This window comes from Aulonocara stuartgranti (genome assembly GCF_965226115.1).
Source record: "Aulonocara stuartgranti genome assembly, chromosome: 14".
Classification (NCBI taxonomy): Eukaryota; Metazoa; Chordata; class Actinopteri; order Cichliformes; family Cichlidae; genus Aulonocara; species Aulonocara stuartgranti.
Genome location: NC_138950.1, coordinates 22347936 through 22361331, shown reverse-complemented (window position 1 = coordinate 22361331; position 13396 = coordinate 22347936). Strand labels below are relative to the sequence as shown.

Genomic DNA, 13396 nt, shown 5'->3' with positions numbered 1-13396 from the left:
ATGTGTGTGCTATTTCTAATATAAAAGACAGTGAAGTATGGAATACTTTTGATGTTGGTGGCCAGTCGAAAGGAAATTAAATTGTCTCAACTCTGTCTTGACTCATGGCACATAGTGGAAGTAGAGCTTTTTTAGTCCATGCGAGTTCAGAATGTGTAACGTATATAAAAGCATTTAAGCAGTACTGAAGTAGGAACACGTGCTGGATTTGAGTCCTTTGAGGTGCTCTTGGAAATGGTCATCCAGGCTCCCAAAAGAAATCCAGATAAAGGCTGGAAAGCACAAATGCCCAAACTTGAGATTTTTAGGTTAAAAATGACCATGGCATGAGAATAAAGGCATCTGATATGTTATTTAAAAGCAAGTGCTTAGAGGTATTTATCAGTATTTTATTGTTTAATTTCTGTAATCACCATTTCTATAGATAAAATCTGGCTGTTTATTTTCTCAGTTTCGGGCATTGATGTATTGAGGTCATTCCATATCACTTCATCAAATCCCTCCAAATGACGATCTCTGATTTGACTGAAAACATCTTAAGGAATGATACACTTATTAATGATAATTATACAAAATTTCAGAGCCTCAGGCCAAAAATAGGAAAATGAGAGAGAATGCCATGCCAAATTTTGGATGTAATATTAATAGAAACTTGCATTTTGTAAAAACATTCTGGGAATGTCACACTGAAGATGGATGGAAGAATGTTTTATCTCACAACCAAGCTTTAATATCTGTTAAATAATTTACCTGATGTTGACTGTGTTTTTTTAATGTTATGCACCTTGTCTATGAGAAGCTGTAAGTAAAAAAAAAAAAAAAAAATCTGCCCACCCAGCCTACCCACAACAATCAGGTTTCCACAGGCCTTCAAATCTGCTGTCAGAGACTGGATATGGAAATATTCTGTAGACTTAAAGCATCCATCTTTATATGTTAACCTGAGACACTCCTGAGAGTCCATATTCATACAATCACGTACCCTAAAATATTTGAAGGACCTAGCTCAAGGAGTTTTTTTAGATATTAGAATTTTAAAATGCCAAAATCCCAAAACAGCTTTAAAACGTGTGTAAAAACACCAATAACAATTTTTTAATCAACAACTCCAAAAATGTATTTAATTCTTGTTTTTATATTTCATGTATTAAATCAGAGTTGAAGGTTTAAAATGTCTGCATGAATGCAGAAATAACCCATAAAAATAGCTTTCGTAAAGTGACAGTCTGACATTCACTGCTACCTCACACAGCTTCAGGTGTGCGGGGGAGAGAAAGTAAGCATGTTCTTGCTCTTTTCTTAATGCAGCATTGTGACTTTTGTACCCTTTTGACGTGTACAGCTGAGTACAACATTATAAAAGAAAAAACCGAAGGTGTGTATTATTATGCTTGTTCCTTTCAAATCCTAACGAAACGAGATTCACTGGAAATCAGTCTTGGCTGATTCTTACCTTTCCTTGTTTCCTCGTGTGTCCTTATGAACCAATCAACTAAAAAAAAAAAGCTTCTTAACTTTAGAAGTGCTGGTTTGTTTGACATTAAGCAATCTGAGTACATTCTAATGAAATATAAAGATAAAAAGAGACTTCAACAAATTTAAGATGTCATTTATGTGTCAGTATATGGTACTTGATGCATTTCTCAAATTTAGGACCAATCATAGAATACCTCGTCTGCCAGCATTCCCCTTTATTTAAAATCCATTTTCCTTTCCGGCCCCCGATATTTGTTTTAGCCTGTCTGCAGTTTTCTTGTCTCTCTTTTGCTGTTTTTATCTCTCTCATTCTCTTTCTTGCTCAGTCACTGAATCTCTGGTAAGTGTTTTCATTTGAGATGGTAATGTTGTTTCTCATCCAAGAACATGATCACCTAATTACTGAAACAGTCGCAGCGCCTCTTGTCCACTCCACCATCACTCATTTTCTTCTTGCTTCATCTACTGTTCTTCTTCCCCATCTCATTTATTCTCTTGTTTTCATCCTCTTTACATGCCACTGCAAAAAATATTTCTTTTAAAAAGACAAAGGCAGTAGAATTAAAATGAAGCAAAGCGGACAGGCTTCTATTTCCAAGGGGGGGGTGTGTGTGTGTGTGTGTGTGTGTGTGTGTGTGTGTGTGTGTGTGTGTGTGTGTGTGTGTGTGTGTGTGTGTGTGTGTGTGTGAGATTAACATTTGGCCAAAGGACAACAAGCTGACTGGTTAGCTATGTCTGGTAAATTACTGATTTTATAGCACACCATCTGAAGTGCTTACAGTCAGTAAGCACAAATATAACCCATACATTAAATTAAACAGTGGCTCAATAAGCAGCATTTTCTTAATACAAAAGCCTACAAACTTGTGAATGTTGACACTTATACTGTAAGCGAATTTATTAGGCCCTGCGAAACGTGTCCCACAAAAGTCTTTGAACGCACATTCAGGCACACAATTGCTGGACAAACAACATACACTTAATCACTGAAAGATGCCCACACAGTTTTCCTCCACCTCTCACCTCATCCACCTACAGTGGGCAGTTTACAACAGGTGATTAAGTGAAGTGATGTAATCAAATTAAAAAAATAAAAATGTTTTTTCGTTTGTTTTTGTTTTTGCAGAAATGGTCAGTGCTGTGAAAATGTGTGTTTTATCGACTTATTAAACTTTGTACTTTCAGTTCCATCTGGATTTTAAATTTCGATGGAGTTTTGGATCTAAATAAAGTCCAGAGGTTTTTTGTCACTTTTCATTTGTCATTTCTGTACTGACTTGTACGCTTATCTCTGATTTATCTGCAGGGCTGGACAAAGTTCTATGAGTTTTCCTTGTCAGACCTTCGTGCTGGCTTTGAGATTATCGACAGGCTTTTTGAAGGTAGGACGCTGATGAAATGTGTAAATTCAGCAGAAAGCTCTGCATTTTTGTCTGCACATGATAATCTCTTGTTTCTTTGATTGCCTTTTATGACAGTGTTTCTTTGACGACCAATTATGAAAGAGCATACCCTGGGCAATTCAGCATTCGCATCTCTGTGTTATTTACCTTCTGTGTGGACCCTGCTTTTTATTTGTATATTTATATGTCTCGATATCTCTAAGGTGGTAAACAATTTCAGTGGGAGTTTGTCCATGGTCTGTTGGAGAATGCTATCTATGGGGGACGTATTGACAACCCGTCTGACCTCCGCATCTTGCGCTCCTACCTTGAGCAGTTCTTTTCCGCACGTCTCCTTTCATCCTCCCACTCTGCTGGACAGAGAAAAAGCAGAGGAGGATTCTTTCCACCTCAGATAAGCCTCCCAAACTCTTGTGCCATATTGGTAGGTTTTTGGGAACACTCATCATGTAACACCTAGTTGTACATATACTTTTTATTAAGATATATACGTGCATTAGAAATATATGCATCTTTAAGCATAAGGTGAAAGTTTATATAGTTTGTTTACATCTTCATGAGCCCACGTCCAGTGACAAAGAAGCAAAAACGGTTGATTAGATTCACTAGCTGGGGTTTGTGTTTAACTTCTGTCTGGTGTTAGCTTCATTTTCGCTTGGTTTATAAAGTAGCCACTACAAATAAATGTCAGCAATAACTCTCAAGTAAGTGGTTATGTGGTTCTGTTTTTCTGCTGCTCTGCTTTCTGTTTATATTTTCTTTTCCAGAAGTTAGTTCATTCCACAGAATCACTGAGAGGTCATTTGTTTAAAAAAACAATCAATATAGAAATCTATCATTTGAATTGACAGTCTATTGCTAGAATTTAGCATTTAGCAGTGAGTGATGAGGGAGATCAGTTTAGTAATTTAGGCTTTTAAAGCCCTATTCAAGGCAAATATTTGTTGTTAAAAAACCTGCATCAAACTGTTACAAACAACACACCCTAATGAGCTCAGTATTGCATTATTAATCCCATACACCCACACAGAAATCTAACAAGCATGCCACAAGATTTTACTTTTCAATTTGATATCGTTGCTTAGAAATGGAAAAATGTATTTTGTCTTAAAGCCATGATATAAATTGGCAGAATGCTTTCATTTTCTCTCTCTTTATATGGGTGTGTCAATGTGTGACCTGTATGGGTCTGCGTGTCTTCCCAGGACTACCGCAGAGTAATAGAGAATCTCCCAGAGGATGACAGGCCAGCATTCTTTGGTCTGCCTGCCAACATAGCGAGATCCTCCCAGAGAATCGTCAGCTCCCAGGTGCACCCACACACAGCAGTCTGCCTATTCACACAAGCACATGTGCTCATATCGCCTGCAGCTCACATCAGTCTTGCATGTATACAGATGAAAAATGAAAAGAAAATCAACTCAAATTGTCTTAGCGAGGTGTTGGGTCAACATGTGTCACTAGAGCAGCTTCAGTGCGCCTTGGCACTGATCCCATAAGTCAGTGGAACTCCACTGGAGGGATGGAGCAGCAATCCTGGCAGTGCTGGCGTAGACTCCACATGATAAGCCATGTTATCTCAGCGTGATTTGACAGTGTTCCAAAGAGCTCCTTGTGATGTCAGGAATACTTGGCTTTTTCCACTTTTTCAAGTGCCGCCATAGATGTACAGTTGAGGTCAGGTGACTGTCAAAAAGTCACAATCAATGAAGTCAGTCCTCCTCTTTGATCTTCAAGCAGAAGGTGCAAAGCTTTGAGGTTAGGGTCTTTATTCTGCTGCAGCATATATCCTTCTCCACAGAGAAGCTGAGCAGAAGGTGTAACACAGTTTGGAAAAATAGAGTTCAGGGCAGTCTGGTTAAAGATACCCCTTCTCTTACTGCTAACTGTTGGGCGTTTGTTTCATGTCTGTTTTCCAATCATCCAATGACAAATACCGCCTTTGCCCACTGGCTAGGGTTTTTAGTTGATTTAAATATTTTATCACCATGAATCATATGATTGCCCGTTCGCCCTGGTGAATTATAGCAGATGTTTTAATCTATTCTACATGTATTTTAACAGAATTTTACCAGTATTCGGGTGGACAAATATGCTCGCTTTATTCACATGTATGTTTATTATTATTGCAACATTCCAAAACAATGACAACGAATGAGAATATTCTCCAGAAAAGACTCAAAAGTACCGCATGCTCATAAAAAATGCCCAGTACACTTAAGCACATACCGTACTCTCATGTAATGTAACTACCTGCAAGCTGTAAGTACTCATTTAGCTATGGTTGTTGAAAGTTTGTGGGGATAGGTTAATTGGATAATCCAAATTGCCACTAGGTTTGAATGTGCGAGTGAATGTGAGTGCAAATGGTTGTCTGTCCCTATGTGTTGGCCCTGCGACAGACTGGCGAACTGTCCAGGGTGTACCCCGCCTCTCGCCCTATGACAGCTGGGATAGGCTCCAGCACCCCCCGCGACCCTGAAAAGGATAAGCGGAAGCGAATGGATGGATGGATGTTGAAAGTTTGTTGCATGTAGAATTACGTAGATGTCTCATTTAAAACTTATCAAGCATAGTCTGCTTTTGGCCTAGGAGACGAGGGATCTGGGTATTTGAGACTCAATGTACTACAGCGCTAACTTTCACATTGACAGTAAATACAAAAACTTTTGTTCTCGTCAAGGCAACAAGTCATTGACAATTAAAAATGTTTAATATTTGGTTAATAGTTAGTTTGTAAACACTATCAGGATGTCATTAGAAGTTGCAGCTGACATTTATAAAACTGTTTATACATTCATTACACAGTATTTATTAAACATTAAAATAAATGAACCCTGGATATTATAAAGTTGAAACTTGTATTTATGATACTTTATAATTCAGTTTAAAGAATGTATGCGTTTGTTGGTGGTATGGCAGTGATAAAATCAACTGTGAACCATCTGTTTAGTTTTGATACCATATTAATATGACTTATAATTAATAAAATATTTTTCTTACATAAACTAATTGCATAAATAATAACATTGATAATATTTTTTTCCTAATTTTGTAAACCATAATTTCATTCATTTCAATATCATGTCTCATGCAAATCTCAAAATAACATTTTTCACAATATGATGATTTTTGCATGTAGTTATCATTTTAAGGAACATTTGATAACATCAGAAAGTTGACGTTTATCATCCGAACAAGTGTATGGCAATATTTTATATATTTTGCATCAGATAAGATTGTGTATCTGTGTTAGCTCTTGCGTTGAGCTATATAAGCAAACTCTGCAAAAGCTGCACTCAATCTGTTTTGTTCATTTACGACAATAAACCGAAGCAACTTGAGGGTTTCTAATAACATTTCAGCCGTAAATACATTTACCACTACTTCACAGATATTGAGTCTGACAGTTTGTATAGATGACTGTAGCTGATTAAAATGGATGTTGGTGTTTTTCAGCCTATGGAGCTTTGAGCAAAATCTGCATAGTAAGTTGAATCTGCCAAGTACTTTCTTCCTTTATAGAGGATGGAAAACCCTGGTGTGTATGTGTGAATGTGTTTAATGGTTTATGGTCACTGCAGATTCTGATGTAATACAGTGTAACACAGTCTCACATAAACACACAATATGTTTTATTTCAGTGTGTGTGTGTGTTAGTGTGAGTTTGAGGGAGATGAAAATCTTAAAAGACAGAAGCAGGATATAGACTGAAGGTTGCATGGCTGCATTGTTCACTAACTGTGAACATATCATTTGAATTTTGCAATATTCACATCTAATAATACAAACTATATAGTCTATGTAATATATGAATCTGTGTGTAGTGTTTGGATAGAACCTGTCTTTGGTGTTTACTTTACACATTCAGGTAATTATTTTTTTCAGGCTGAGACTTATTGATTTTTATTCTTTTACAGATTTTCTGTGAAGCAGAAAAATATGTTTTGATTTGATTCTGCCACTTGTGATATTGTGCAAATGTCGAAATGGTAGAAAGGTTGACCTATAATACATGTGAAGGAAGCTGCATAAGAGCCAGTTGTCTTTGAGGAACTGGCCTGGACTTTGGCCAGATGCTACAAAATCTATAAGAGGAAGCAAAATCCAAGATCTTTTTAACCCTAAAGGAAAGATGAAATAGTATAAATGTGACACACACACCACAATTAAACCATGCTTGTTGCATGCACTAGAGAAAGAGTTTTTTTTTTTTACAATAGCATGTTTGTTATCATTGTCGTTTGTGCAGAAAAGAACATGCATATGTTTTTCCATTGTTTTCCATTCAAGCCTGGTATCGTTGTTAAGAATTCATTTTTGAAAATAAAGATGCTTTAGTGTAAATTGGATGAGTAACCAAAACATGAGCACATATAAGGGTTCATTTATTTTAAAGAACCAAATCATTGTTTTCGTAAGAAACATGCTGATAGAACCAAAGCAAGAATGAAATGAAAATGGAATACGTGACATTGCGATGACATTACAATGAGCTCGTTTTGCTGCGTTTTTCTGTTTGTACAAGGTATGATCTTTTTAAAATCTTGCTCATCCTACATTCAAGATCATGTTCTGGGACATATCCAGAGAGCTTTCAGCTATTTTTAGATTGCTACTGCCACTTCCTGCTTTATGCCCTCTGTGATTTTACCACTGACATCAAACTTAGAGCTAGCATCATCTTCTTGTTAAAACTGACCCAAATTTCATGTGAAGGATCGTCACTGACTGTGACCAAGCGGTTTTCTGTTGAAGATTTTGCAGTTTCCAAGCTCAAAGGCAGCATTCAGTTGACCCCCAGGATGAGACTGTCTGTGTAAAGATCTACTGTATCGTCCTGAGGAGTCTGAAGGAGAACATTCAGATGATCTTATCTTGTGCCCCTTAGAGTCCACTGAAAATACTGAAGATTTTAGGTCAGTGTCTGAGATGATGACCTTCAATGTGAGATTGGCCACATTTACATCAGGTAGAGTCTCAGTCACACAGGTCCGGAGATGGTCAACATTGCATTAGGGACAAATGTCTATTCCCTGACCAGTTGGCGACTGGTTGCTGGCTGTCACTAGGAGAGATTTGCTGCACCAAAGTTCTCCTCATAATTGCTTTGACCGATAGCGTAATTCTGTGGTCGCTGGTGGTTTGCATTGAAGATCTCTACTGATACAGATACTGATTTCTCAGAAGATTTTTACACTTTGCATATCTTGTGATTTTAAGTGATTCCACACTGTCGGAGTTTACAAGCAAAAGATCCATTCATTCCAGGAGATGACCCAAATCCTTCTGGACTCGGATGAGTAAGGACATCCAGCATTTAAAAGAAAAAAAACAACAACTGTCAAATCAAACATGTGGAACTTCCCACTGTGGCGAAACCTTGTGAATAAGTGAACAGCTGAAAGTAGCTGCTGCTCCTTTTTTTGTGTCTTCTGATTGTAATTATCCTCAGTTCAACCACACGCAACCTTTACAGATTGTAAGGACAATCCCCATGTGGGTTTTAATACAATTAAATTCACTCATAGCGTGGTCTCCTGATCACTGGAACCACCAACCTAGTTTAATTCATACGACTCCCACAAGACCACTTATGTGAGTCTGTTACTGTGTCTCTTTCTCTACCTATCTCCCCCATATGTCATTGTCTCCCATCCTGGTGTCATTTGTCACTGTCACTTTCATCTTCTCTCTTTTTCTCTCCCTTTTCCCCAAAATGTGTCCCTTCTTTACTCTCACTGTATTTGAGTTCTGCTGTTAACCACATACACTAAAGAGGTCCTGGGGAAAAGTCTGCAGATTTTGTGGAAACCATTAAATATAAATGTCTAATCTTACCAATTACCTGACACGGGTTTGAAATGTCTTTACAAAAGGCTTGAGGTATGATTTCCTGCATTCATAGTTTTTATGCACAATGTCAAAGATAAGCACTTTGGATATAACTAGCATGTGAAAATGTATCATTGTGCCATTACAACTACAATAACAGAAAAAAAAGACATTAAATGCAGAGAGATTTATTTCTCCAAATCTTGCATATACACATAGAAGCTCTCTCGTATACTGCTTCTGTTCATTTCTGATTATATATTTAGATATAATGACATCTGTGCCTTCTGTGGCATCTGTGATTTTCACTCTGTTATGCTCAATTTATCAATCAGCTTGACTTATTAACAACCCTAAACTAGAATACTGTTATACTGAAATAATGTGAAAAACTGAGTAAATTGACTGCATGAAGTTGTGTAATGTCCAGTAACTTTTTATCCCCAGACAATTATGGCAGAAATTTCAGCTTATTAAAATCTTGGTTATCTTAATATATTTAAATTACTATTTGAATCACCTTATATTTGATATCAACCTCCTTCATATTGCTGTCAATTCAATTTTAGATTAGGATTTTTTTAATCCTACCTTCATCTCCCTCTTTGATGTACTCGAACAGACATGTGTGCAAATGCACATATATACCGTTTTCCTCCTGAGCAGAGAAGATAAAACAAATGTTAGTAAAGAGTTCTCCTGGACCAAATGAAAGTCATTTATCAGACAAGCTGCTTTACTTGTAACGCAGACATAAGTGGAAACTTGCACTATCACAAAACACACACACAGACACACTGAGTCTAGATAAAAGTACTGTCCAAGATTCTAATCCTGAAGCTAAGCTTGGCTGATTAGGTATGTAAGGAGGCGTGTTTATGGTTCTCTTTTCTTCTTCTTTTTTTCAACATTACAGGGCCTGAAACAGTGTTTTGGGTTTTACATATGGGAGTCAAAATTCATGTGCCTACTTCAAATTATATGGGTGGTGTTTTAAAAAAATAGGCCGTTTATTCTTACAGGAGCACATGCAGCATACCACTGACTCTTTGTGTTTTAATTGTTTACAGGTAATTTCTCAACTGCGCATCCTGAGTCGCTCAGTCGCAACAGGTTCAAAGTTTGACAGGGAGCTCTGGTCAAATGGACTGTCACCTATCCTGAACTTATGGAAGAAACTCAACCAGGTTAGCTGTCTTTACCATTTCATATTGACTTTTTATTGACCCATTACTTTTTGTTGCCCTTTTCCTGCAAACCAAATTGGAAAGCTGCATCTGTAGCTTTTAAAGGACTTCATTTGCCTTGATTTAGTTAACTTTAAAAAGTCAAACCGTACTAATACTGCAGCATTTCTACTGTCACTGCACATCAACAACAACTAGTTGTAATATCAGAAATGGGTGGAGGTCCAAAGTGCATGACTCTGAGGCAAATTAAATAAAAAAAGGAAAACTATTGAATGATCAAAAATTGGAGAAACACACAGTCCAGTTGGCAACAAAAAAGAACAATACGTAGATATACAGGAAGTAAATGGAGAAGGGGAGAGGCAAGGCTATATGCACAGACAGGGCAGACTGTTCACATTTGAATACAATCAAAACAGGTCAACATGAGGGTCACAGCAGAGGGAAAGACCCAAAAGCAGGAAGTAAAGCCACGGTGAGACAACTAACCTTCCAAGTAAAACAGCATTACCACAAAGACAATTAAAATAACTGAAGCATGAAGACTAACATTAAACATGAAGACAGGGGACAGGGAATACAGAAGGCAGGGGGGTAATGGAAAAACTAGGAACACAAAGGGACTTAACAAAACCAACAGACAACAAGGGTCGTGACACCTAATTAAAAGTTGTGGGAAGTAATCGGATATTACTAGTGCTGTCAAAGGCTGTCACACACAGTGGCTTGCTTGGCCAAGAAGTACTGCTGTGTGCAGTTGCTTGGAGACTGGCACGTTTTCAAATTAAAAGGACATCTGCCTCCACCTTTAACAATTTAGTCACCGTGTATCAGTCTCCTCTCTCTGCCTCTCATGCTGTCAAGCACACATGCTTACTGTCTCCTCTCTCATTTACACTTATGTCTCCTCTCTTTCTGTCTCTCTTCTTGCTCTTTCAGTCTCTTGTAGATGGAGTTGTTTTGTACTTACTGAAAGGAAAATGGTTAACTGTGTTAATTGTTGCCATTATGTCACCAGCAAGCTTTCCATAGATCACAATCAACCTCTGGCTGCTTTCAATTAACTATCCCTTTGTCATCAACCAACCTTGTTGTTTGACCCTCAGTGGATCTGAACTTCCCAGTGTGCCATTTAAATGCACGTACTTGCACGTGTGCATTGGTTGTGTGTGCAAACCTTTATGGTTTGTGGAAAATATGTGAGAGGTGTGTGTGTGTGGAAATGTACAGACACATTTATTTTTGGTAAATCATTATGTAGTCTGGAAAGACATGGGCAGAGCATGATACAGCAGAGACTGTTTATTTGGCTTTTTAGTTACATTTTTAAATGGAAACAATAGCTTAGCTCTAGTCAATCTGAATCCCGTCCAACCAGCTTTTTTCTTCATTGTCTGTCTTCATCCCTTGGTCCTGCTATCCTTCTCTTCCTCTCTTTTTTTGCCTCTTTCTCTAACTGAGTTGTTGCAAGGAAAGCGAAATAGAATCCAGGTATAGAGTGTGATGGTTCTAATAGATTACAACAAAATCCAAGCTTTTCTATTTTTTATTTGTATATTTTTTGTAACCTATTTGTATACTGTATGGTATACTTTGTATACAGAACACAAAGTGTTTATCTAATGTAAACAAGTGCTCAACCTCCACCCCTGTGTTTGCACTGTGTGGAGCAAGAAAATAAATTCTGTTTAGTAATATGATGTTACTGTAGGAATTTAGTATATGCATATATACAATGATCCATATGGAAATCCATAGATAATATTTTACCATTGTACTGTATAAGGGGGGAAAGATAGCATGCTAATGTAGCAGGAGTTCCTAAAGTGAACATACATCTTACTCTGAGTATTATGTAGACAATACATGTTGCAAATGAAATGAGAAATCAACATTAAGTTCCATACACTGAACTAGAACACATTAAAAGCCCCTCAGAAAGTCTTATGAACTCTACTGGGTGGAACCATCCCCTCATTCTGTTTCGATGATTGTGGTACAGAGCACTGTCATTTCACGTCAGTGCAATTTATATACAGTTAACTACAGATGAGAGCATTGTAATCTTGAAAGAGAGCACTCGTCAGAAAGAAATATTTTTTTCATAGGATGAAGGTGATCACGTTGAACAACTTCACATTGATGTACAGTGATCATTTCTGTATTGGAACAAGTAGACTCAAATAGCTATAGCTCTCTCATAGTTTCTCTCATGTCTCTCATCTATCAGGGCTCTACACTAATCCACCAGAAGGTGGACCCACCTACAGAGAGTCAGAAATCACCAGTCCTTTCATTCATTTCTCTGGAACAGTTCAATGCCATCCGCTTGGTCCAGGTGGGTAAAAACATTAGAAATGATAGCTACATTCAAAATGGGCTACCACATAATTACAGTATCCGAATACTTTTTTTTTTTGGGGGGGGGGGGGGGTGGGTTAGGTAGTGGTACCCACCGTGTTTAATTCAACATGGAGTAAAAGACTGAGACTTGTATGTAAATAAAGCTTGCTTTGTTTCTTCTGAAAAAACTGATTAAGATTAAAAGCCATGGAGATGCATAAGCTAATTTCCCTTCATTGATTGTTTAAGTATGTTACTTATCTCATGGAATAGTTTTATTCATTTCTAGACACTCACAGTTATCTGTTTGTTGGGGGGGTTAAATGAACCAAGGCAATCAGTGGAAGCAGGCTTGATCACTACCTGCATCCAATAGCCATTTGCCTCATTATGAAACATACAGTTGTGGTCAGGATCATGTGAATGAATGTCATGGTATTTTGGGGCTTGAGTGTACAGCATATATCTTTAATGAGTTTGATGACTTTAATGATTGTATTTTTTTGCACAGTATGTACTGTATGTAAACTGTAAGTGTCATCACAGAGTATACACCAGTCTCTGGCCGCACTGAGCAAGGTCATCCGAGGGACTCAACTGTTAACTCCAGAAGTCCAGAAACTGGCCACTGCCCTACTAAATCAAGAGGTAAGACAGGCAAAAGACAGAGAAACTCAACCCTAACACTCTATGTGCTATTTTATGCTTTTGAGTACATGTGTTATCTAGAGTTTTTTTAATGTTTCTCATGATGATTTATTAAATGGGGCTTAGTGCAATAAATGTGGAATACAATTGAAAATAAAATGGAAGGCCTTACCCTGATAGTATTACAAATGCACACAGAGTCCCAAATGCTGTATGCAATGCATCTTTTAACTCACATTTATCTTAAATCTTTCTACAATGCTGCTGAAGGTTTCTAACTCTTACCATAAAATACACAGTTAGCTCTGTCTTCAGTGACAGTGACAATGTAAAGTAAAGCTTTCTTTTTACCATATTGTTTTAGAGGGGGACTGCAATTCTTTTTATTCTGTGGTGAAATGAAGGCCACAGGGACAGGCCCATACACAGTATACAGAGCTGACATGTAGACATGTAGCAAACACAATATGTATCCTTGTATGTCCTCAGGCTGAGTTGGGG

The 13396-nt window shown here is 37.6% G+C and overlaps 1 protein-coding gene across 5 annotated transcripts in view; it reads left to right on the top strand.

Annotated features, from left to right (window-relative positions):
* dync2h1 (dynein cytoplasmic 2 heavy chain 1) overlaps nt 1-13396 on the top strand; it is a 125844-nt gene that overhangs the window by 93024 nt on the left and 19424 nt on the right. For all 5 annotated transcript variants that reach the window (XM_082501972.1, XM_082501973.1, XM_082501974.1 and 2 more), the window contains 6 exons: nt 2783-2858; nt 3083-3303; nt 4085-4189; nt 9785-9901; nt 12135-12242; nt 12794-12895. In XM_082501972.1, the coding sequence (XP_082358098.1) occupies nt 2783-2858; nt 3083-3303; nt 4085-4189; nt 9785-9901; nt 12135-12242; nt 12794-12895 (729 nt within the window). The remainder of the gene's footprint in view (nt 1-2782; nt 2859-3082; nt 3304-4084; nt 4190-9784; nt 9902-12134; nt 12243-12793; nt 12896-13396) is intronic.